A 25037-nucleotide genomic window follows, 5' to 3' on the forward strand; every position below is an offset into this window, starting at 1 on the left:
TAACTTCTCATTTGTGATGTTAAATCAGATAGTTTTGAATATCTGATAGCAAATACTGCATATTTCAGTTTCAGTCTCTTTAACTGAGGAACAGCATGCTGTATCTGTGGAGGGAGTGCAATAAAAGTTTACCAGACTGATGTTAGGATGGCAGGAATGACTTGGAGAGGATGGATTGGTTAAGATCTTTCTTCCTTCGCCTCCATGCCCAGTTAATTGGATAAGAGTCTTCTGTACATCTCACAGACTCTTTCCTCTGCCTCAAGCTCCCTCTCATTGGTTTGAATGAATCTTCTCCTGAACTGACTTCATACTCAGAGATCCAACCCTGACTTTGCAATCAGGCCTATTAACAAGGAGGTACTGTTGTTGTCTAGCATACTGACCTCCGCAATGCAGATGCTGAGCACCAATTCCCAGATCCCCCTTCCTGTCTCTCTGGACCATGACACCACAAACACCAGGCTATTGTGTACATGATCACTAATTTTATTTCACCTAGTGATCTCCCTCCACATGGGCGCTAAGCTTATAATCCCTAACCACAAAGCTCGCTTTTATCTTCTCCGTAAAATCATAGGAGTGCTCAAACGGACCCATTGTTTCTGCCTGCTCCTGCCTCATGGAAGTCATCTCTTCCTACTTTTATTTTTTTTTGTTACTGCCCCTTGTCCAGTCCCTTCCCACTTCTACCTGTGATTAATCTGATACTTTTGTCAGTTTCAGAACCTCCAATTCACATGCTCCAACTGCTGCCTCTTCACCTGTGCAATCCCTTTACAATTGTCTCCCATCAGGATGCTCTTGGGGCTTCAAGCTCCTTCCTGGAAAAATGATCTGAACTGTCCCCATCTGCCACCACCCTCCTTCCTCCACCTGACCAAGCTCATCTTTGCTTTGAACAACTTCTCCTTTTAACTCCTCTCGTTTCCTTCAGCTCAAAGGGTGGCCATGGGTACCTAAAAGGGCACTACTGTGTCGATCTCTGTGGTGTTAGTGGAACATTCCTTGTTCCAATCTGATGCAGGCCCCTCCCCAAACTCTTTCTCCAATACGTCAATGGTATCATTGATGCTGCTTCCCACTCTGAGCTGGAATTTGAAAAATTAATCAACTTTGCTTCCAATTTTCACCCATTCTCACCTGCATATGGTCCATCAGACTCCTCCCTCCCCTGCTCTATTTGAGTTCTTCCTCCCCTTCCTCAACATCTGTTCCGTTTATGGGGCGAAGCCAACCACCAATCTCCATAACAAACCCACCACCTCTCACAGTTACCAAGAATATCTATCCTCACACCCCAATTCCTATAAAGACTCCACTCTCCTCTCCCAGTTTGCCATCTCCATCACATGATGATGTCACCTACCACAGAGGGTTGACAGGGCTCTTGGCTGTGTCCAACACATTTCCCACACTTCTTTCCCTCACCCCTTCTTTCCCACAATACAATGCTAGGGTCTCCCCATCTTCATTTTCCACCCCACCAACATTCATATCATAAGCCATAGGATCATAAGTTGTCGGTTACATCATTACATCACTGGAGAGTGGGATGACACTATCTCACATATATTCGTCTTCCCTCCCTTGTACTGTTCCCTTTTGGACATCTTGGTCCACTCCTCCATGCTCAATAACTCCCCACACCCCCTTGGCACCTTTCTATGTAATTGCAGAGCTTGTAACACAAGCCATTTACTTCCTCCCTCTTTACTATCCAGGGGAAGCAACAATTTACCAGCATTTTATTCGCTGCTCACAGTGTAGTCCCCTCTGCATTGAGGAGACAAAATGCAGACTTTGCAGAACACCTACGTTCTATCTACAAAAATGACACTAAACTTCTAGTTGCCTGCTGCTTCAACATACCACCATGTTCCCTGGCCAATATGTCTGTCTTGGGCCTGTTCAGTGTTCTAGCAAAACTCAGCACACTGGAAGAATAGCACCAAATCTTCTGCTTAAGGACCCTGCAGCCTTCAGGATCTAATCTTGAGTTCAATAATTTTAATGAGACCTGAGCACCCTCTCCCATGTCATTCCCCCACTCCTAGCCCTGTCATGATATAGGTTGTTTTCAATACAGACAACCCATTTTCACTGACTAATGGTTTTCATTAGCAGCTTTTCATTCTCCCTGGCTCTCCATTACCTGTTCCTTTCTCGACCCAACTGCTGTCCGCTCTCTCTGAGCTCCTTCACCACCTATCATTTACTCTTCTCACTTGCCCCACCCTTAGTCTACAGCTAGGAAAAGTTAGTTACAGAGGGACTTTGATTATCCGAATACCTGATTATCTGAAGGTCCCCATTGAAACATTATGTTAAAGAGCTGTTTCAACCTTGATTGCATCTTTTGTTTACAGGTACAATGATCAAAAATGAATTCAGCTCACTGAAATGCTGCCGAGAACAGTCCTCGACAGTCTAGGCACTGTCTCCTAATGACTGACGACTTGCGTGCTCTCTCTCTCTCTTCCCCTCCACCTCTCCCACACTTACCCTGGAGCTCTACAGAGGAGTGTTCCCTAAACCTTCCCTTTCCCAGGTCATCTCTCCAACATTGTCCTGTAGAGGGTAGAGTGGGAACTTTATTTCAAGTATCTGCATTGCTGTGTCTGAGCGTGTGCTATTTGGAAACTTGCCCACAAAGGCAGCAGCAGTCTTACTGTTCGTGTACAGTCCGGCTGCGTGGGGAGTGCAGACGCGGACAGTGAGTGGGGGTGCGGTGTTAGGGGCAGACGGAGGGCAGGGTCGGGAGTTGGTGGGGTGGGAGCGGTGTTGATCAGGGTTGGGGGTGAGTGTGCTTTGTCTAGTCTCCTGAACGGGGAGCAGACTTCACAGAAAACACTGAGCCCCAAAGGAAGTCCATTACCTGAATAAACAATTATCTGAACAAAACAGTACCCGCCATTATCGTTTGAATAATTGAGGTTCCTCTATAGATGCTGAAATCAGTTCCGATGAAGGGTCACTGGACCTGAAACATTGACTCCACTTCCTTGTTTTAAAACATTCATTCCTGGGATGAGGGCATCGCTGGCTGAGCCAGCATTTATTGACTATTCCTAATTGTCCAGAGGGCAGTTAAAAGTCAACCTACGTTACTGTGGGTCTAGAGTCACATGCAGTCCAGACCAGGTTAGGATGGCAGTTTGCTTCCCTAAAGCATATTAGTGAATCAGTTGGGTTTTTTTTTTCTGGCAATGGATTCATGGTCATTATCTAAGGATTCCAATAAGAAGAAACTTCACATAGAGCAGACTTGTGGAATTCTCTAGCAGAGCAAGTGGTGGAGGCCAAGCTATTGAATATTTCCAAGAAAAATTAGAGATGGCTGTTTTTGATAACTGGATCAAAGGGTATAAGGAGAACATGGGAACAGGGTACTGAGTTGGATGATGAGCTAAAATGAATTGGGAATAGGGGACTGAGCTGGATTATGAGCCATGCTCATTTGAATGGTGGGGAAGGTTCAAAGGTCCAAATGGTCTATTTCAGTACAAGACAAACCAAGGACACAGATGCCCAACCGCACCACCTTCATCAGTAAGGACAGCATTCTCAAGCTAGTCGACCTGTGCTTCATTCACCCCTTCACCTTCAATGACAAGACCTATAAACAAATCAATGGAGCACCCATAAGGCCACCAATATCAGGCTTCTTAGTAGAAGCAGCAATGCAGAAACTCAAATGAACAGACCTTCCCACGATCCAACCCAAACTTTGGGTCCACTAGGTGGATGGCACCTTGGTCATCACAAAATGGAATAAATTAGAGGAAACCTACAATATCAAAAACATCCTTACTGGCATAAATTTCACAAAAGAGGAGAACAACAATAGACTCCTCTTCTTAGATATCACAGTGAAACATTTAATGGAGAACTGCAGACCAGGCTCTACCGGAAAATAACACACACTGACCAGAGATATTTAACTACAGGAGCAATCATCCCAACACCCACACCAAACGGAGCTGTATCAGAACATTATTTAAACGGGCCCCAACGCATTGCAGCCCCCAGGAGCTATGAGTGGCAGATGATAAATGCTTATACAGTGTACTCAAGAATAACGGGTACCTGATAACAGTCTGACGATTCTTAAATAGCTAACCTAAAAAAGTAGACACAACACATCCAGAAACTCTAGCCACCCTACCATCAATCAAAGACATCTCAGAGATGACTACCATACGCCAACCCTTTGGCATCATGGTAACCCACAAACCTACCAACACACTGAAACAGCTACTGATTAATCTAAATAATTATGTACCAACAACCAGCAAAACAAATGTCATATACAAAATACCCTACAAGGATTGCAACAAACACTACATTGGACAGACAGGCAGAAAACTAGCCACCAGGACACACAAGCACAGAGTAGCCACCAAAAGACATGACCAGCTCTCATTAGTATCCTTACGCAAACGAAGGACACCACTTCGGCTGGGACAACACATCCATCCTAGGACAGGCTAGACAGAGATACGCATGGGAATTTCAGAAGGTCTGGCATTCAAACTAAACTCTGTGGAGAGAGAAATAGGTGAAGTGGCAGATGAGTGAATTGGGTAAGTGTCAGTGGGTGAGATGGATAGCTCGACAGGTTAGTTTGGAAAGGGTAATTGGGTCAGGTCATGGGGATAATAAGATGGCTAGAGGTTAAGGGTCAAGGGGTAGTAGTGGGAGAGGTGATAGTGAGGTCCAATCAGGTTTGGAATTAGGCAGAAGTGTACTTGGGGAAGGGGTGTGGTTCAATCATAGATAGGTAAGTTCTGATGTTGGCACAGTGTCTAACTGGGATATTTCTCTTTAACAATTCCTGGATAACTATTCCAAAATCTCTGAATCTACTTCAGAGTGATTAAGTGGAGTATTCCATAGAGCAAGGGAGTTGCCCCAAAACTATCCAGGCAATATCCAGGAGGCCAATACATTTGGATTTCTGAAGGATGTCATGATGTAGCTTGAGTCACAAGTTCAGTCTCCGATATTCCAGAGACCAGACGATCTGGCTGGAATCCTCAGAAAAAAACTTGAAGCCTACTTTATTCCATATGCAAGGATGATCATTCCAATGAGAATCCCTATAGTGCCATCCAAATACCAGACACCAGGATTATGATTGTAGACTTCTGCACTGATCAGTATAGAAAATGCCATGATGCCTCCAACTAAGGAGTTAAAACCTGCAAGACAAAAAGACAAGAATATAACAATGACTTCCAACAGCTGGACTGTTGCCAGATGGTGCAGTGTAACAAAATGAAATATGTTTCAGAGACTGGCTCTTTGACCAACGGATTCAAAATAGTTTTAAATAAATTTGTAGGAGTTAATGCTGGACCTTTGCAAAAGTAAACTGAAATGGGATATAAGTGCAAAAACAATTACCTGTTCAACAGTAATTAATAAAGAATATATTTCAAAAACAGCATAGCGGAGACTCGGAGACAGTCAACATTAACTGGAACAGCAAGTGAAAGGGAGACTGCCAGCTGGAATTGTGATTAAGGGTGGCAAGACAAGTGATCTGTCAGTTTTGGATATATAAATGCTTCTAGATGCCATGGTAACCCAGGGCAAACACATCTGCAGCTTTAGCTCAGAATTAATGAGCTTTGAGGCTGCTCTGCAGAGACTGCGGCACATCAGAAAAGAAGAATGTTACCTGCATGTTTGTACCAGGAAAGCGTCACATCCCTTAGGACAGAGCCTTCTTATTGACCAGAGGACAGAGAAAGGAGTGTGTGCCTGCCAGTGAGGCAAATAAAGGAACTCAAAAAGCAAGACTGCAGGAGCCTTCACCTTTGCAATTGTGCAATAGGCATGAGATCCTGTGTGCTTATTTGGATGACAGTGAGGGCTGTGGAGTTTCAATGGCACCACCATCTCTGAATCTTTCACTATCAAATCCTGGGGTGTTACCACTGGTCAGAAACGTTACTGCATCAGTCACACAAATACTGTGGCTTCAGAGACAAGTTGGAGGCTCGGAATTGTGTTGTGAGTAAGGGACTTCTTGTCTCCCTAATGCCTGCCCAGCATTTATAAGGCACAAGTCAGGAATGTTTTGGAATACCCTTCACCTGACCAGAATAGGGACTCAATCAAACATTGATCAAACATTGTAGAAACTTGCCACCATTCAGGACAAAGCAGCCAGCATGATTTGCACCAGATCGACCACCTTCATTATTCACTCCCTTCATCAGCCTGCTGATGCATATCTATACCTGATGGGGGAGCAGCACTCTGAAAGCTAGTACTTCCAAATAAACCTGTTGGACTATAACCTGGTATTGTGTGATTTTTAACTTTGTCTATAAAGAAAGATTGATCTAATTATACCTATGTTTAATTGGGGAATTTGAAGGTCACATGTATTTCCAAAGATTTGTCCTCCAAGAAGTCCATAACCTTTCAATCTGACCTCTGGTGGATCCCTGACATCCTTCGGCCCACCATCAACAGTTGTACCTTTAGTGGCCTCGGCTTTAAGCATTGGAATTCCCTCACTAAACCTCTCCACATCTCCACTTATTCTCCCTCCTTTAAGTGACTTTAAAATGTGCTCCTGAATAAAACTGCAGTCACAGAATCCACTTTATTCCTTCCTTGGCTGGACGACAGTTTATACATGATTAGGCAGTCACTAAAGATCAATAATTCTCCCCCTCCAAAGTTAAAAATCACATAACACCAGGATATAGTCCAACAGGTTTAATTGGAAGCACACTAGCTTTCGGAGCGTCGCTCCTTCATCAGGTGATAATGGAGGGCTCAATCCTAACACACAGAATTTATAGCAAAAATCTACAGTGTGATGTAACTGAAATTATACATTGAAAAATTGATTGTCTGTTAAGCCTTTCATCTGTTAGAATATCATGATAGTTTCCCTTCTTTCATGTGTAAATCACAAAACCTTTTTTAAAAAGTTGCATTCTCAGGTTAGCTGTTAACAATGGTGATAGCTAGACAATATGTTGAAGGTACTGGATTAGTGGTGCTGGAAGAGCACAGCAGTTCAGGCAGCATCCAACGGGCAGCGAAATCGACGTTTCGGGCAAAAGCCCTTCATCAGGAATAAAGGCAGTGAGCCTGAAGCGTGGAGAGATAAGCAAGAGGAGGGTGGGGTGGGGAGAGAGTAGCATAGAGTACAATGGGTGAGTGGGGGAGGAGATGAAGGTGATAGGTCAAAGGAGGAGAGGGTGGAGTGGATAGGTGGGAAAGAAGACAGGCAGGTCGGACAAGTCAAGGAGACAGTGCTGAACTGGAAGTTTGAAACTAGGATGAGGTGGTGGAAGGGGAAATGAGGAAGCTGTTGAAGATCACATTGATGCCACGGTCACGGTCTTTGCGGAAGGCGGAAAAGGGTGGGGAGGGAAATATATCCCTGGTGGTGGGGTCTTTTTGGAGGTGGCGGAAAGGTCGGCAGATGATTTGGTTGATGCAAAGGTTTGTCGGGTGGAAGGTGAGCACCAGAGGCGTTCTGTCCTTGTTACGGTTGGAGGGGTGGGGTCTGAGGGCGGAGATGCGGGATGTGGACGAGATGCGTTGGAGGGCATCTTTAACCACGTGGGAAGGGAAATTGCGGTCTCTAAAGAAGGAGGCCATCTGGTGTGTTCTATGGTGGAACTGTTCCTCCTGGGAGCAGATACGGCGGAGGTGGAGAAATTGGGAATAAGGGATGGCATTTTTGCAAGAGATAGGGTGGGAAGAGGTGTAATCCAGGTAGCTATGGGAGTCGTTGGGTTTGTAAAAAATGTCAGTGTCAAGTCGGTCATCACTAATGGAGATGGAGAGGTCCAGGAAGGGGAGCGAGGTGTCAGAGATGGTCCAGGTAAATTTAAGGTCAGGGTGGAATGTGTTTGTGAAGTTGATGAATTGCTCAACCTCCTCGCGGAAGCACGAGGTGGCACAAATGCAGTCATCAATGTAGCGGAGGAAGAGGTGGGGAGTGGTGCCGGTGTAATTACGGAAGATCAACTGTTCTACATAGCCAACAAAGAGACAGGCATAGCTGGGGCCCATACGTGTGCCCATGGCTACGCCTTTGGTCTGGAGGAAGTGGGAGGATTCAAAGTAGAAATTGTTAAGTGTGAGGACCAGTTCGGCCAAACGAATGAGAGTGTCAGTGGAAGGGTACTGTTGGGGACGTCTGGAGAGGAAAAAACGGAGGGATTGGAGGCCCTGGTCATGGCGAATGGAGGTGTAGAGGAATTGGATATCCATGGTGAAGATAAGGCGTTGGGGGCCGGGGAAACGGAAGTCTTGCAGGAGGTGGAGGGCGTGGGTGGTGTCTCGAACGTATGTGGGGAGTTCCTGGACTAGGGGCGATAGGACAGTGTCAAGGTAGGTAGAGATGAGTTCTGTGGGGCAGGAGCATTCTGAGACAATGGGTCGGCCAGGTTGGTCAGGCTTGTGGATCTTGGGAAGGAGGTAGAACCGGGCAGAGCAGGGTTCCCGGACTATGAGGTTGGAAGCTGTGGGTGGGAGATCTCCTGAGGTGATGAGGTTCTGTATGATCTGGGAGATGATGGTTTGGTGATGGGGGGGGTGGGGTCATGGTCGAGGGAGCAGTAGGAAGAGGTGTCCTCGAGTTGGCGTTTGGCTTCAGCGGTGTAGAGGTCAGTGCGCCAGACTACCACTGCGCCCCCTTTATCCGCTGGCTTCATGGTGAGGTTGGGATTGGAGCAGAGGGATTGGAGGGCTGCGCGTTGTGAGGGTGAGAGGTTGGAGTTGGGGAGGGGGTGTCGACAGGTTGAGGCGGTTAATGTCCCGGCGGCAGTTGGAAATGAAGAGGTCGAGGGCAGGTAATAGGCCAGCGCGTGGTGTCCAGGTGGATGCAGTGTGTTGGAGGTGGGCGAAGGGGTCCTCGGAAGGTGGGCGGGAGTCCTGATTGTGAAAGTAAGCTCGGAGGCGGAGGCGACAGAAGAATTGTTTGATGTCACGTCGTGTATTAAATTCATTGATGCGTGGACAGAGGGGGATGAAGGTGAGTCCTTTGCTGAGGACTGATCGTTCGTCCTCAGTGAGTGGGAGGTCTGGAGGGATGGTGAAAACTCGGCAGGGCTGAGAGCTGGGATCTGGTGTGGGTGTGGAGCTGGGAGTGGGGTCGGAGCCAGTACCTGGAGTGGGTGTGATGGTGGGGGGGAATGGGGGTGGAGGCATGACCTGGGGTAATGTTGCCCTCGGGGTTCTGGGGTGTGGGGATAGTGTCTGTGGGGGACGTGTCAGCAGAATGCAGGTGAGTGGCGCTGGTGGAAGCGGAAGTTGCTCCCGATGTGGTCTCCTCTACATTGGGGAGACTGGGCGCCTCCTAGAAGAGCGCTTTAGGGAACATCTCCGAGACACCCGCACCAATCAACCAAACCGCCCCGTGGCCCAACATTTCAACTCCCCCTCCCACTCTGCCGAGGACATAGAGGTCCTGGGCCTCCTTCACCGCTGCTCCCTCACCACCAGACGCCTGGAGGAAGAACGCCTCATCTTCCGCCTCGGAACACTTCAACCCCAGGGCATCAATGTGGACTTCAACAGCTTCCTCATTTCCCCTTCCCCCACCTCATCCTAGTTTCAAACTTCCAGCTCAGTAACTGTCTCCTTGACTTGTCTGGACTTGTCCGACCTGCCTATCTTCTTTTCCACCTATCCACTCCACCCTCTCCTCCTTGACCTATCACCTTCATCTCCTCCCCCACTCACCCATTGTACTCTATGCTATTCTCTCCCCACCCCCACCCTCCTCTAGCTTATCTCTCCACACTTCAGGCTCACTGCCTTTATTCCTGATGAAGGGCTTTTGCCCGAAACGTCGATTTCGCTGCCCGTTGGATGCTGCCTGAACTGCTGTGCTCTTCCAGCACCACTAATCCAGTATTTGGTTTTCAGCATCTGCAGTCATTGTTTTTACCATATGTTGAAGGTGTTAGCCCCCTGTGTTCTCTGTCTATGCCATGATGTTTAGATTGATTCTAATCTAAAAAGTGAGATAACAGAGTTTTACATGAATTCATGCAGTTTTTGAGCTCAGAGTTCTACATGAATGCATGCAGTTTTTGAGCAAAGTACAATGTAACCCTGCAAGTACAAATTCACCCCACAAAATATATGTATGCATGTGGGTCTTTGTCTGTGTGTGTGTGTGTGTGTCTGTCTGCCTGGGTTGGGGGTTGTGAGTATGAGAAAGTGTGTGTGTATTGTGGAATTGTCTGACCAATGTTTGGAAATGATTGCAATCAAACAAGGATTAAATGTATGCAGTGTTAGGTCTTTGTTCTGCAGTTTAGGGTGTAGAATCAGTTTGGTTGGAAATGTGAAATTGTAAAGGTATGAAGTCACCTGTGGAAGTGGTTTCTAGACTCCCTAACAACACCACACTGTAGAACAGAGTATACAGGAAGGAGTGACAGAACTGATATGGCTTGTGAGAAAGGTACAGCGATAACCATGGGTAATTTTCATCTACATATAGATTGGATCTATCAGGTTGGTAAGGGTAATCAGGATATGAACTCAGAGTTTCCAGCATGTTGCACGTTCTAAAGCCAACCAGAGTTCATGTGATATGAGATCTGGGAATGTCCAATGAGACAGGATTAATTAATTACCCCATGGTAATGGCATTCCTGAGTAGCAGTCACCATAAAATAATTGATTTATGTACTCTGTTTCAGGCAAGAATATTAAATCTAAGATAAGTGTTCTAAACTTAAACAAGGACAATTATGAGGGCTGGAATACTGAACTGGCTAATGTGAACTGAGAAGATATAGGTCAATAAAGACACAGTGGTAGACATTTAAGGAAATATTTCAGGATACTCGGTAAATATATGTTCCAGTGAGAAAGAATGATTCTGAAGGAAACAAGCTAGTTAAATTTATGGCTAGCTAAACAGGTTAACATGGTATCAAATTGAAAGAAAAGGCATATAAATTTACAAAGGTGGAACACAAAATCAGATGATTGGGTAAAATGTAAAGATCAACAAAGTATGACCAAAAGATGAATGAGGAATGAATATGAGGGGAAATTAGCTGGACATATAAAAACAACTAGTAAGAGTTTCTACAATTATTTAAAAAGGAAAAGAGTAATTAAACAGAGCATTAGTTCTCTAAAGATAGTCTAGGAATTTAATAATGAAAAACAGGAAAATAGCAGATTAATTAAACAGATATTTTAATTTAACAGATTAGTCCTCAATATATATGATATAAACGGCATCCCAGAAATAATTACAAGTTGGAATATGAAAGGAACTAAGCACTAGGAGCAGGAGTAGACAATTCAGCCTCTCGAGCTTGACAGTTTAATCATGGCTGATCACAGCAAAAAATTATAACAACTACAATCACAAGGGATAAAGTATTGAGAGAAGTATAACGACTAAAATCTAACAAGAGCCCTGGCCTTGATGGACTTCATCCTAGGATGTTAAAAGAAGTAGCTGTTCATAAGTTCATAAAATATAGGAGCAGAATTAGTCCATTCAGCCCATTGAGTCAGCTCTGCTATTTGATCAGGACTGACCCCTATCCTCACCCCTATCTTTCTACCTTCTCTCCATATCCGTTCAAACCATTACCAATTAAAAATCAGACTAACTGCTCCTTAAATTTCTCACGGTCCCACTTTGAGATAGCAAAATCCACTGATTCACAACCTTTGGGGAAAGTAGTTTCTTCACAACTCTTTTCAATTTGCTACTGCTTATCTGAAGATTATGTCCTCTTGCCCTAGAGTGCCCCGCAAGAGGAAGCATCTTCTCCATGTCTATTTCATCCACACCTTTTATCATCTTGAATACCTCAATTTGATCTCCCCTCATTCTTCCAAATTCCAGAGAGTATAGGCCTAATCTGTTCATCATCTCTTCATACGACAAACCCCTCATCTCTGAGATCAATCCAGTGAACATCCTCTGAACTGCCTCCAATGCCACTACATCTTTCCTCAAATAATGGAACCAAAACTGTGCACAATACTTCAGGTGCAGTCTCACCAATACCTTATATAGTTGCAACAATACTTCCTAACCTTTATATTCCAATCTTTAGTTGTAAATGTCAACATTCCATTCACTTTCTTTATTATGTGTACCTGCATGCAAGTTTTCTGTGACTCATGAAAGAGTACACCTAGATACCTCTACACTGGAGCACCCAGAATCTCTCCCATTAAGGCAGTAGGTCACCTTCCCATTTTCTTGACCCAAATACATGACCTCGCACTTGCCCACACTAAACTCCACCTGCCACATTTTGGCCCACTCTCCTAAACTATCTGTATCCATTTATAAGTTCTTATTTTCGAATTGTAATTTACCATCCTGCCTGTTTTTGTGTTGTCTGCAAATTTGGTGATAGAGTCTTCCACCCCTGTATCCAAGTGATTAATGTAAACTCTAAATAGCTGGGGTCCAATGACTGAACCCCATGGCACCCCACTAGTTACATCTTGCCATCCAAAAAAAAAATTTATTCCCACTCTCTGTTTTCTGTCATCAGCCAGTCATCTATCCAGGCCAATAAATTATCCCAATCCCATATGGTCCAACCTTGTGAATTAACCTTTTGTGCAGCACCCTATCAAACGCCTTCAAGAAGTCCAGATAAATTACACCTACAGCATCCCCATTATCCACCATGCTTGTTGCATCTTTGAAGAACTCTAGCGAATTAGTCAAACATGATTTGCCCTTCATAAAACCATGTTGACTCTGATAGATAATGTTTTGACTTTCCAAATGTTCTGATATTGCTTCCTTAATAAATAATTCTAACACTTTCCTGACAACAGATGTAAATATTTGAGGCCCCAACACTGTTCTCTGGGGCACACCAATTGTCACATCCCGTCAACCCAAAAACAATTCAGTTATTCTGGTCCTCTGCTTTCTGTTCGCCAACCAATCTGTTGATCAAGTGAATTTACTGTTTTTACTTTTCCAAATTCTTTAGATTCCCATGAGACTGGAAAACTGCAAATTGTACTCGTCTATTCAAAAATAAGGGAGACAGACAGCAGAAACCTACAAACTGGTGAGCCTGTCATCGGCAAGATGCTAGAGATTTAGAAAACTTAATGCAACATGGTTTGTGAAAGAAAAATCATGTTTGATTAATTTCGTAGCGGTCTTTGAGAAAGTAACAAACAACGTACTTAAAGGGGCAGGAATGGTTATCCTATGCTTAGAAGATATTTGACAAGGTGCCATATCAAAGTTTACTATGCAAAGTAAAGGGGATGTTGTAGGGGGCAACCTATTTGACAGATAGAGGATTCATTGGCTAATAGAAAACAGAAGAGCAGAATAAATGGGTTGTTTTTGGGTTGGCGGGATATGACAAATGGTATGCCACAGGGAACCGTGTTGGGGACTCAAACTATATAACTGACTTGGACGAAGGTGTGAATGTGTAGATATAGATAGATTAAGTGAATGGACAAAAGATTTGCTGGTGAAGAATAACATGGGAAAAATGAACTTATCCATTTTGGCAAGAAGACAATAAAAGTAACATATTATTTAAATAGAAACTGCAGAGTTAGATTGGTGTTCGTACAGGCGTAACAAATGATTCGAAACGCCAATGGAATGTTGTCTATTATTGCAAAGGGGATAAAATATAAAAGTAAGGATGCTTTGCTACACTCATATAGAATGTTGGCAAGGCCACATCTAAAGTATTTTGCTCTCTTTTTTTAAAGAAGGATGAAAATATGTTAGAAGTTGTTTGAAGAAGGTTCAACCAGCTGATACCTGGGATGTTGGGTTGTTGAATGAGAAAAGGTTAATTTGGGACTGTATCAATTCGTGTACAGAAGAATGAGAGATGATCTGCTTGAAACATTTGATATACTGAGGAGACTTGGCAGATGGATGCTGAAAAGATGTTTCCCTAATTTGGTTTGAGAGAATGGATCTAGGAATCACAGTTTAAAAGTAGGATCAAGATGAGGAGGATTTTCTTTCTTCTCGGGGGACATGAGTCTCTGGGACTCTCTTCACACTGGATGGTGGAGGCAAATTGAATATCTTTAAGACAGAGGCATAGACTAACAAGCAAGTCAAAGTTTATTTGAGGTAGGCAGAAATATGAATTTGAGGCCACAATTGCAGCACTCATGATCTTATTGAATGGCAGAGCAGACTGGGGGAGGGGGTGGGGCGCTGATCTGCCTGATCCTGCGCCTAATTTATGTGCACGTATGTATGTTTTTAAGTTAATGAAATTGCTTTTCACAGGTATTTAAAAGGAATTAATATTAAAACCTGTCAAATATCAGAAACGTGGGAATGAATAAAGGCAGCTATTACTCTCTCAGGTGTGATGAGCCAAATGTACTATACTTTATATCATTCTATTGTCTGTATATATTTCGTGATGAAGGGCTCCTGTTCCTCAGATGCTGCCTGACCTGCTGTGCTTTTCCAGCACCATACTCTTGACTCTATATTTTTTCAGTCATGATGTTTAGAGTTTGCACTGCATTGCTCCAGTGTGTCATACCTTCCTGTTTCCTATTGAACTCCATGAATACCTTGCTGTCAAATATTTTAATTGACCCTGTATCAGAACATTATATTTGTGAAGTGTCAGTACTCACCATCAGTTATCAGGGCTTTGCTTGTGAGGATTCTACCAAGCATAAACTTAACCACAGCCAGAATACTGCAGAGTATTCCACTAATGATGGAAACACTAAAAAGGAAATCATCCTAAAAACAAAAAATACATGTTTTAGTGCAATATCCAACTGTGTTAACAGAGTCATAGAAATGTACAGCATCGAAACAGACCTTTCCATGCCAACAAGATATCCTAAATTAACCTAGTCCCATTTGCCAGCACTTGGCCCATATGACTTCTAAACCCTTCCTATTTTTTAATAGTTTCAGAAACCAGGGTGTGCTGATTGGTAACTGCCTCCGCAATGCTCAAGAAAAACACTTGTAGTAGGTCTAAATATAAACAAGAATATCTTTGAGAATTCAGAGATATTAGTTTTTGACAGCTAAACAAACGGATTCATTTTATTAGAATGATGTCATTAACCAGAAGGAAAAATGTAAACTTTGTGGCAGCCATGAAAGATGTCACTTCAATCTTTATGTTTTTAATTTTCACTGTCATTGTTCTAGCACTCTGAAACTGAGTAAAATGGTATTTTTAAAACCTGAATGTTCATTAAAACTGAAAACAAATGCCAAAATACCAAAATATTTCTGAGTTCAATACCATAAGAAATAAAGATCAATCTAAGCTCCAATAGAAAACACCCATTGAAATGTACAAAAGCACCATAATGAGACCTACTAACAGCTCTTTTTTCTGAGCTTTCAGGAGGTTATCTTAAGAAGGTAATAACGATCTAAATGATCATCCAAGACTTCAAGCGATTAAACATACAATCAAGAAAATTTTAAAGGTCATCCAAAAATATCCTTCTGCCTTATTGAAAGGCCATTCAGTATATTGTGTCCCAGCTGGCTCTTTGCAAAAACAACTCAGCTGTTCCCCTTCCATTACCTTTTCTCAGTAGCCTTGAGAATCTCTCCTCAAACAATTCTCCAATTATCTTTTTAAAATGAATCTGCTGTACTCAGGCGGTTCAATTCAGAACCTGAACATCTGCTGTAGAGATAGGTTCTGCATGTCTTATTGGTTCTTTTGTCGTCCATCTTCAATTGGTGTTCTCTGATTTTCAACGCTTCCAACTGTCTCTCCCTATTTGTCCAGGTACTTCATGATTTTGAATATTCTTTAAACCTCCTCTTCCCCAAAAAGAGAAACCTCAATTTCTCCAATATATCCATGTAACTGAAGTCCATCATCCCTGAAACTATGTTAGTGAATATTTTCTGTATTCTCCATAAAGCTTTCACATCCTTCCTAAAGTGTAGTTCCAGCTGTAGTGCTCTCATTGATGCCAAACTAATGTGTTAGAAAATGTCGTCATAACTTATGTGTTTTGAATTCTATGCCTCTATTTCCAATACGCTTTTTAAAACTCTTTCTCAATCTGCCACACAACCTTAAATTATTTATACAGAAAAAAACCCAAGTCTGTTCTTGCACACCTTTAGAATTGTATCCTTTACATTAATCTCTCTCTTCTCATTCTTCATACCAAATATTATAAGTTTACATTTCTCTGCATTAAGTTTTACCTGCCACATGTCTATCCATTCTACTTGTGAATACGCTGCTGAAATCTATTATCCTCCTCATAATTCATACTACTTCAAATCTTCATGTCAACTTTAAATTTTATAATTGCGCCTTGAACACTTAAAATTACCTCATTATTATATATAAAGAAATGCAGCGGTCTTGTAGCTACTGGTAAATCCCCTAAGTAACTTCCTCGTATCGTATAACAATCTTCGTAACCATTCTCTGTTTCCTGTCAATCAGCCAACTTCATTTCTGTCTGTTGCTTTCTCTTTTATTCCATGGGCTTTAACTTTGCTGGAAAATCCATTTGGTGACACTTTCTTGAACACCTTTGCAAATACTTGGATATGTTGTTAACTATATTAGCCTCATCAATGCTGTCTGTTACCACATCAAGTAAAACAAATTCAAACTAGTTAAGCATGATTTACTTTTAATCAATTCATGCTGATCTCCCTTAATTAATTCACAATAGTCAAATAACTGTAAGTTTTGCCTTAAATTATCATTTCTAAAAGTTTTCTCACCACAGGAGTGAAACTGATAGCCCAGTAGTTGTTAGTTTATACTTCAAACCTTTTTTCAACAGAAGTTTAACATAAACAATTCTCCAATCCTCTGGTACCACCTTCCTTCCTATATCTAAGGAAGATTCAGAACCTCATGGTCAGTGCCTTTGCAATTTCTACGCAGAAGTGGGTACTGCAGATGCTGGAAACCAGAGTCTAGATTAGAGTGGTGCTGGAAAAGCACAGCAGGTCAGGCAACATCCGAGAAGCAGGAAAATCGACTTTTCAGGCAAAAGTCCTTCATCAGAAATTAGGCTGGGGAGCCTCGGAGGTGGAGAGATAAGGGGATGGGGCTGGGGAGAAGGTAGCTAAAAGTGGAATATGTGGATGGAGGTGGGTGAAGGTGATAGGTCGGAGAGGAGAGTGGAGCGGATAGGTGGGAAGGAAGATTGACAGGTGGGACAGGTCATGAGGACAGTGCTGAGCTGGAAGGTTGGAACTGGGGTAAAATGGGGGGGGGGAATGAGGAAACTGGTGAAGTTCACATTGATGCCATGGGGTTGAAGGATGCGAGGTGGAAGATGAGGCGTTCTTCCTCCAGGCTTCAGGTGGTGAGGGCGTGGCGGTGGAGGAGGCCCAGGACCTGCATGTCCTTGGCAGAGTGGGAGGGGGAGTTAAAATGTTCGGCCATGGGGTGGTGGGGTTGATTGGTGCGGGTGTCCCGGAGATGTTCTCTGAAGTTCTCTGTGAGAAGGCGTCCGGTCTCCCCAGTGTAGAGGAGACCATGTCAGGAGCAACAGATACAATAAATGACACGCGTGGAAGTGCTGGTAAAACTTTGATGGATATGGAAGTCTCCTTTAGGGCATTGGACAGAAGTGAGGGGGGAGGTGTGGGTGCAGGTTTTACAATTCAATTCTTGATCTCGCAAGGAATCAAGGGCTATGGGGAGAGTGTGGGTAAGTGGAGTTGAAATGCCCATCAGCCATGATTGAATGGTGGAGTGGACTCAAAGGGCCAAATGGCATTACTTCCACTCCTATGTCTTATGGTCTTATAAATGTTGTCTAGATTTTAGATTAGTATCATGCAACCTGTAAATTATTCAAATGATGGGCATAAATATCTTGGACTAGAAGTTGTTTGGGCAGGCAATCTTGTGGCATCTCTGGATGGCTCGAGTTTCTTCAGCTCGATGATGTTTTATTCAATTCACACTTCCTCAAACCTAGAAGATAACGGTGTGACAAGGAAAATGGGCCATCTTGGACTTGCTGAATAATGGGAGCAACAGTATAAGTCCTGAACCAGTGAATCTTTCAAAACCGATGAATAAACAGTGAAAGAACTTAGAAAAAGGATGTATTAGTGTGGGTGAATTCAACATTAATTCAGGTACAGAGAAATAAAGAACAGGGAAGAAAAGTTGAAAAGGCGAAACAAATATGGGCAAGAGAAAGTAAGGACGAAAGGTTAAACTTTTACCAGTTCAAAAATCCCTAACAATAACTCACTACTGGAATGAGTTAGAATCCATTTAAATGTTTACACTTTGAGTTTGAGATGATTGATTGAGGGCTGTGGCAATGGAGGGTGTAAAAGATGCAGAAGGTAAAAGTCTTGCTGGAATTTTAAAAAAAACACTAAAATCAAGGTGCGGCTTAAGTGGCAGTCATATAGGTTTACAAGCATAGGAGTGGTGGGCGAACATAACTTGGTGTGAGTAAGGATATAGACACAATAGGTGGAGCTGACTATCTTTTAATATCAGAGGAAGAGATATAGGCCCAAATTTTTCACAATGTTGAGGACTTTTTTTGCCATATTAGAAATGCCAGAAGACACTGAAAATTGTAAGACTGCTCCTGAACTTGGCATTTGTCAGTTTCATGGGGTCACAACTGGGATATGTTGGGGTCCATGCATGTAAGTTCTCAGTGTATTTATTTTCGATAGGCAAGACACCCCTTTGGAGAGCTGAGGTACCCCTGTGGATAGGTTCCCAGGATGCCTTTGGGATGAAGTCAGGACTCCTTTGTGAGGGAAGCATTGTCAGGTGCCCTTTGGGATTGTTAACTGTGGAGAAGATTGTGCATATTAATCCCTTGAAACTGTCCATACGTGAAGAAATGTCATAAGCTTATCACGAAGTTTGACCTGGGTTAAAAAGTGTCAAGCAGTGTCAAGAAATGTGAAAATTGTCAGGATGTATCAAAGCAGTCAAGACCCGTCAAAAAGTGTTTTTATGCATGAGATTTTTTTCTTAATAGTGTTGCCTGTAGTATAGAAAGATAGTAATAGAACTATCTTTTCTTCTGTTTGCATGAGTTCTTGTAGATACCAGGTGTGTTACCATGGCAGGTGAAGAGGAAACAGATGGTGGGTGCAAGTAGGCACTAAGTTTGTATCAGAACTTTGAGGAGCTATGGAGTATGAATAGAGGGGCATGGGAAGGAATGTGAGTATGAGGGTATGTAGGATATAGTAGGGGCTATATGGTGGCATAAGGGGTTTGAGAGACTATGGAGGAATAGAATGGATTATTTGATACCTGGACTGTGAGGGACTGAGTAGACGTGATGGGATATAGAATTGTAGAAGGGTGAAGGCTGGAAGAAAGTTTTCTATTTAATTTTGGTTTTGAACGAAGTACTGGAGCCACAAAGTTGTCTTTCCGAATGGATCGCCTCATAAACTGGCAGCCTCCTCAGTTATTCCCAGTTCACTCAGGCTGATTCCCAATCCAGTCCACACCTGCTGGGCCAAAATGGATTGAGCTGACAGACATTTTTAAAGATCAAGTTCCCAAAGCCAGGAATCCTCCTGCTTCCATGCACTGGACACGGGAATGAAAAGGAGGCTGTTGCGTTATTTGTGTTGGGAGGAATTAGGCTTTAGAAACTCAGAAACTCAGCCAACTCAAGGTGGGATCTAAATGGAGTGCACACAGCTCACACCTAATAAGAGTGACAGCACAATCACTGCAAATCAGTCTCTGACGTCATTAAGGAAGTGCCTATTGGCTATGGGCATGATGTACAACCCCACAAGCAGCTTCCTTACATAGAGGGGCAGCAAGATCATCTAGTAGGAGGTAGTCAGGATTGCTTGGCCATTAGCCAGTAGCAGCCTATGGTTTTAAGTTGAAGCCAAAATTCTCACTCAAGCTTTGTGTGGATCTGCAATAAAATAAGTAAAAACCTTTCTGTTTTTTTTATGGTATCAGTCTTCAGAGGTCATTTTATAAATTGTGGACTTTTCCTGTGTGCATCAAGAAACTAGCAATAGGAGAAACATGTCCAATTGTGCTGCAGTGTTCATAAACCAATTTGTCAATGCTCCTGAAAAGGCCATTAGGTCCCCAATTTTTAAATGAAATTAGCTTAATGCTGATCTCAAATATATCAAAAAGGCCCATGGCTATTCCCATTTCAAACAAGTATATTATTTGGGAAAATACAGGGGGTGATGGATTCTCAGGGGAACATAGCATGAACAGCCAAGTTTCTGGTATTGAGACTGGCTCTAATGCAATGAGGGGTACGTCAGGTTCAAAGAGATCAATTGTGTTAGGGGACTGTCTAGTCCGAGGTACAGACAGATGTTTCTGTGGCCAGCAGCGAAAAATCAGAATAGTGTGTTGCCTCCCTGGTGCCAGGATCAAGGGTGTCTCAGAGAGGGTGCAGAATGTTCTCAAATGGGAAAGAGGCCAGCAGGAGGTCATTGTACACATTGGAACCAACGTAATAGGAAGGGAAAACGTTGTGATTCTGAAGGGAGATTACAGAGAGTTAGGCAGGAATTTAAAAAGGAGGTCCTCAAGAGTAGTAATATCTGGATTACTCCCAGTGCTATGAGCTAGTGAAGACAGGAATAGGAGGACAGAGGAGATGAATGTATGGCTGAGGAGCTGATGTGTAGGAGAAGGATTCACATTTTTGGATCATTGGAAGCTGTTTTGGGGTAGAAGTGACCTGTACAAGAAGGATGGATTGCACCCAAATTGGAAGGGGACTAATATACTGGCAGGAAGATTTGCTCGATCTGCTCAGGAGGATTTAACCTAGTAAGGTGGGTGGGAGGGGGGAGTTGTTTGCGTGTGGGACCAAGGGAGATATGGAGGAAAAAGATCAATCTAAATCTGGTACAGTTGAGAAAAGAAGCAAGTCAAACAGCGCAGGCAGGGACAAAGCAGAGAACAAGGTAAGACTGATAAATTAAACTGCATTTATTTCAATGCAAAGGGCCTAACAGGGAAGGCAGATGAACTCAGGGCATGGTGAGGAAGATGGGACTGGGATATCATAGCAATTATAGAAATGTGGCTCAGGGATGGGCAGGACTGGCAGCTTAATGCTCCAGGATACAAATGCTACAGGAAGGATAGAAAGGGAGACAAGAGAGGAGGGGGAGTGGTGTTTTTGATAAGGGATAGCTGTACTGAGAGAGGGTATTCCCAGAAATACATCCAGGGAAGTTATTTGGGTGGAACTAAGAAATAAGAAAGGGATGATCACCTTATTGGAATTGTATCATAGACCCCCTAACAGTCAGAGGGAAATTGAGAAACAAATTTGTACGGAAATCTCAGCTATCTGTAAAATTAATAGGGTGGTTATGGTAGGGGATTTTAACTTTCCAAACATAGACTGGGACTGCCATAGTGTTAAGGGTTTAGATGGAGAGGAATTTGTTAAGTGTGTACAAGAACATTTTCTGATTCAGCATGTGGATGTACCTACTAGAGAAGGTGCAAAACTTGACCTACTCTTGGGAAATAAGTAAGGGCAGGTGACTGAAGTTTCAATGGGGGAGCACTTTGGGGCCAGAGACCATAATTCTATTAATGTTAAAATCGTGATGGAAAAGGATAGACCAGATCTAAAAGTTGAAGTTCTGAATTGGAGAAAGGCCAATTTTGATGGTAAGAACTTTCAAAAGCTGATTGGGGGCAAATGTTCACAGGTAAATGGACAGCTGGAAAATGGGAAGCCTTCAGAAATGAGATAACAAGAATCCAGAGAAAGTATATTCCTGTCAGGGTTGAAGGATTTGAGCAATAGGGGGAGGTTGAATAGGCTAGGGCTGTTTTCCCTGGATCGTCAGAGGCTGAATTATCCTATCCATGTCCCAGAGCATCGGGGCATGGATAGGATAAGTTTTTTTTCCCTGGGGTGGCAGAGTCCAGAACTAGAGGGCATAAGTTTAGGGTGAGAGGGGAAAGATATAAAAGAGACCGAAGGGGCAACTTTTTCATGCAGAGGGTGGAACGTGTAATGAATGAGCTGCCAGAGGAAGTGGTTGAGGTTAGAAACTGCAACATTTAAAAAGCATCTGGATGGGTATAGGAATAGGAAGGGTTTGGAGGGATACGGACCGGGTGCTGGTAGGTACGACTAGATTGGGTTGGGATATCTGGTCGGCATGGACGGGTTGGACCTAAGGGTCTGTTGCTGTGCTGTACATCTCTATGACAATGTGTATTAAATTGGTGGATGATGCTCTCCTGGTGCAAAACAGGCACATATCCCTACATTGTCCCTTAACGCTGCTGTTTTCCAGCTGTACACCAGAACTGTCAAATTTCTTGGTCTGCATAGCGCAGTACAGGCCCTTTGGCCCTCGATGTTGTGCCGATCCAAGCCCACCTAACCTACACTAGCCCACTATCCAATGCCCGTTTAAATGTCCATAAAGAGGGAGAGTCCACCACTGCTACTGGCAGGGCATTCCATGAACTCACGACTCGCTGAGTAAAGAATCTACCCCTAACATCTGTCCTATACCTACCACCCCTTAATTTAAAGCTATGCCCCCTTGTAATAGCTGACTCCACATGTGGAAAAAGGTTCTCATGGTCAACCCTATCTAAACCCCTAATCATCTTGTACACCTCTATCAAGTCACCCCTAAACCTTCTTTTCTCCAATGAAAACAGCCCCAAGTGCCTCAGCCTTTCCTCATACGATCTTCCTACCATACCAGGCAACATCCTGGTAAACCTCCTCTGCACCCGTTCCAGTGCCTCCACATCCTTCCTATAGTATGGCGACCAAAACTGCACACAATACTCCAGATGCGGCCGCACCAGAATCTTATACAATTGCAACATGACCTCAGGACTCCGGAACTCAATTCGTCTACCAATAAAAGCCAGTACGCCATATGCCTTCTTCACCGCACTATTTACCTGGGTGGCTACTTTCAGAGATCTGTGTACATGGACACCAAGTCTGCTCATCCACACTACCACACTACCAAGTATCCGACCATTAGCCCAGTACCCCATCTTTTTGTTACTCATACAAAAGTGAATCACCTCACACTTACCCACATTGAATCCATTTGCCACCTTTCTGCCCAGCTCTGCAGCTTATCTATATCCCGCTGTAACCTGACACATCCTTCCTCACTGTCAACAACTCCACCGACTTTCGTATCATCCGCAAACTTGCTCACCCAACCTTCTAGCCCCTCCTCCAGGTCATTTATAAAAGTGACAAACAGCAATGGTCCCAAAACAGATCCTTGCAGAACACCACTAGTAACTGCACTCCAAGATGAACCTTTACCATCAACTATTACCCTCTGTCTTCTTCCAGCCAGCCACTTCCTAATCCAAACCTCCAACTCACCCTCAATGCCATATTTTTTGCAGTAGCCTACCATGGGGAACCTTATCAAACGCCTTGCTAAAATCCATATACACCACTTTACCCTCGTCCACCTCCTTAGTCACCTTCTCAAAGAATTCAATAAGGTTTGTGAGGCACGACCTACCCTTCACAAAACCATGCTGACTATCCTTGATCACATTATTCCTATCCAGATGTTCATAAATCCTATCCCTTACAATTCTCTCTAAGACTTTGCCCACAACAGAAGTGAGACTCACCGGCCTATAGTTACTAGGGTTATCCCTACTCCCCTTCTTGAACAAGGGAACCACATTTGCTATCCTCCAGTCTTCTGGCACTATTCCTGTAGACAACAAGGACATAAAAATCAAGGCCAATGGCTCTGCAATCTCCTCCCTTGCTTCCCAGAGAATCCTAGGATAAATGCCATCAGGCCCAGGGGACTTATCTATTTTCACCCTTTCCAGAATTTCCAACACCTCTTCCCTACATACCTCAAAGCCGTCCATTCTAATTAATTGTGACTCAGTATTCACATAGGCAACAATGTCCTGTTCCTGAGTGAATACTGACGAAAAGTATTCATTCAATGTCTCCCCAATCTCTTCAGCCTCCACACGCAACTTCCCACTACTATCCTTGACTGGACCTATTCCTACCCTAGTCATTCTTTTATTCCTGACATACCTATAGAAAGCCTTTGGGTTTTCCCTAATCCTACTAACTAAGGACTTTTCATGTCTCCTCCTTGCTGCTCTTAGCTCTCTCTTCAGATCCTTCCTGGCTACCTTATAACTCTCAATCGCCCCAATTGAACCTTCACGCCTCATCTTTACAAAGGCCACCCTCTTCCCTTTAACAAGGGATTCCAATTCCTTACTAAACCACAGCTCCCGCACACAACCCTTTCCTCCCTGCCTGACAGCTACATATTTATCAAGGACATTCAATAGTTGCTCCTTGAACAAGCTCCACATATCGATTGCGCCCTTGCCTTGAAGCCTACTTTTCCAAGCCACGCATCCTAAGTCGTGCCTCACCGCATCATAATTTCCCTGCCCCCAGCTATAACTGTTGCCCTGCAGTGCACACTTATCCCTCTCCATCACTAGAGTAAAAGTCACCGAATTGTGGTCACTGTCCCCAAAGTGCTCACCTGCCTCCAATTCTAACACATATTTTAAGGAACATGTGACAAGAACTGCTTTATTCATTTAACTTAAATTATTTCATAACTTTAACATTTGAGAGATCATTGTGCCTTTAAAACTCACATCTGTATACAGCAGTTTCATTTGCACTAATGACTGGGTTAGACTGCCATTGCATGTTTTAAATTGATGAGGCAGAGGTCCCTTGCCATTTACATAATGGATTACTCAAGTTTTTCATCTTGCTTCATTTCCATTCTATGCTATTTAGAAATTGTTTAGAAGAATTCCTCTGGGGAAAGTACGGAGCTGATAACTGAGTTGTGAGTAGCAAAATGTCAAGTTTAATTCATTGCTTGTACTGAGCAGTAAGTGAATGGTGCCCTTTGAGAGTAGATGAAGAAGAAGTAGAGAGGTAGGTGTGATACATCCAAGCTTGCTACTTATGGTTGGATGCAGAGTGGAGAACTCGTATGCAGAGATAATTGAAAAAGTTAGTAAATTATTATACATGTCTGCTAACATCTGTGG

The 25037-nt window shown here is 43.3% G+C and overlaps 1 protein-coding gene across 2 annotated transcripts in view; it reads right to left on the bottom strand.

Annotated features, from left to right (window-relative positions):
- Positions 1–25037, bottom strand: part of LOC140482342 (transmembrane protein 163a-like) — a 231262-nt gene that overhangs the window by 3762 nt on the left and 202463 nt on the right. For both annotated transcript variants that reach the window (XM_072579660.1, XM_072579661.1), the window contains 2 exons: positions 14638–14749; positions 5063–5204 (listed from right to left, as the gene is read on the bottom strand). In XM_072579660.1, the coding sequence (XP_072435761.1) occupies positions 5063–5204; positions 14638–14749 (254 nt within the window). The remainder of the gene's footprint in view (positions 1–5062; positions 5205–14637; positions 14750–25037) is intronic.

Source organism: Chiloscyllium punctatum, chromosome 10 (genome assembly GCF_047496795.1).
Source record: "Chiloscyllium punctatum isolate Juve2018m chromosome 10, sChiPun1.3, whole genome shotgun sequence".
NCBI lineage: Eukaryota > Metazoa > Chordata > Chondrichthyes > Orectolobiformes > Hemiscylliidae > Chiloscyllium > Chiloscyllium punctatum.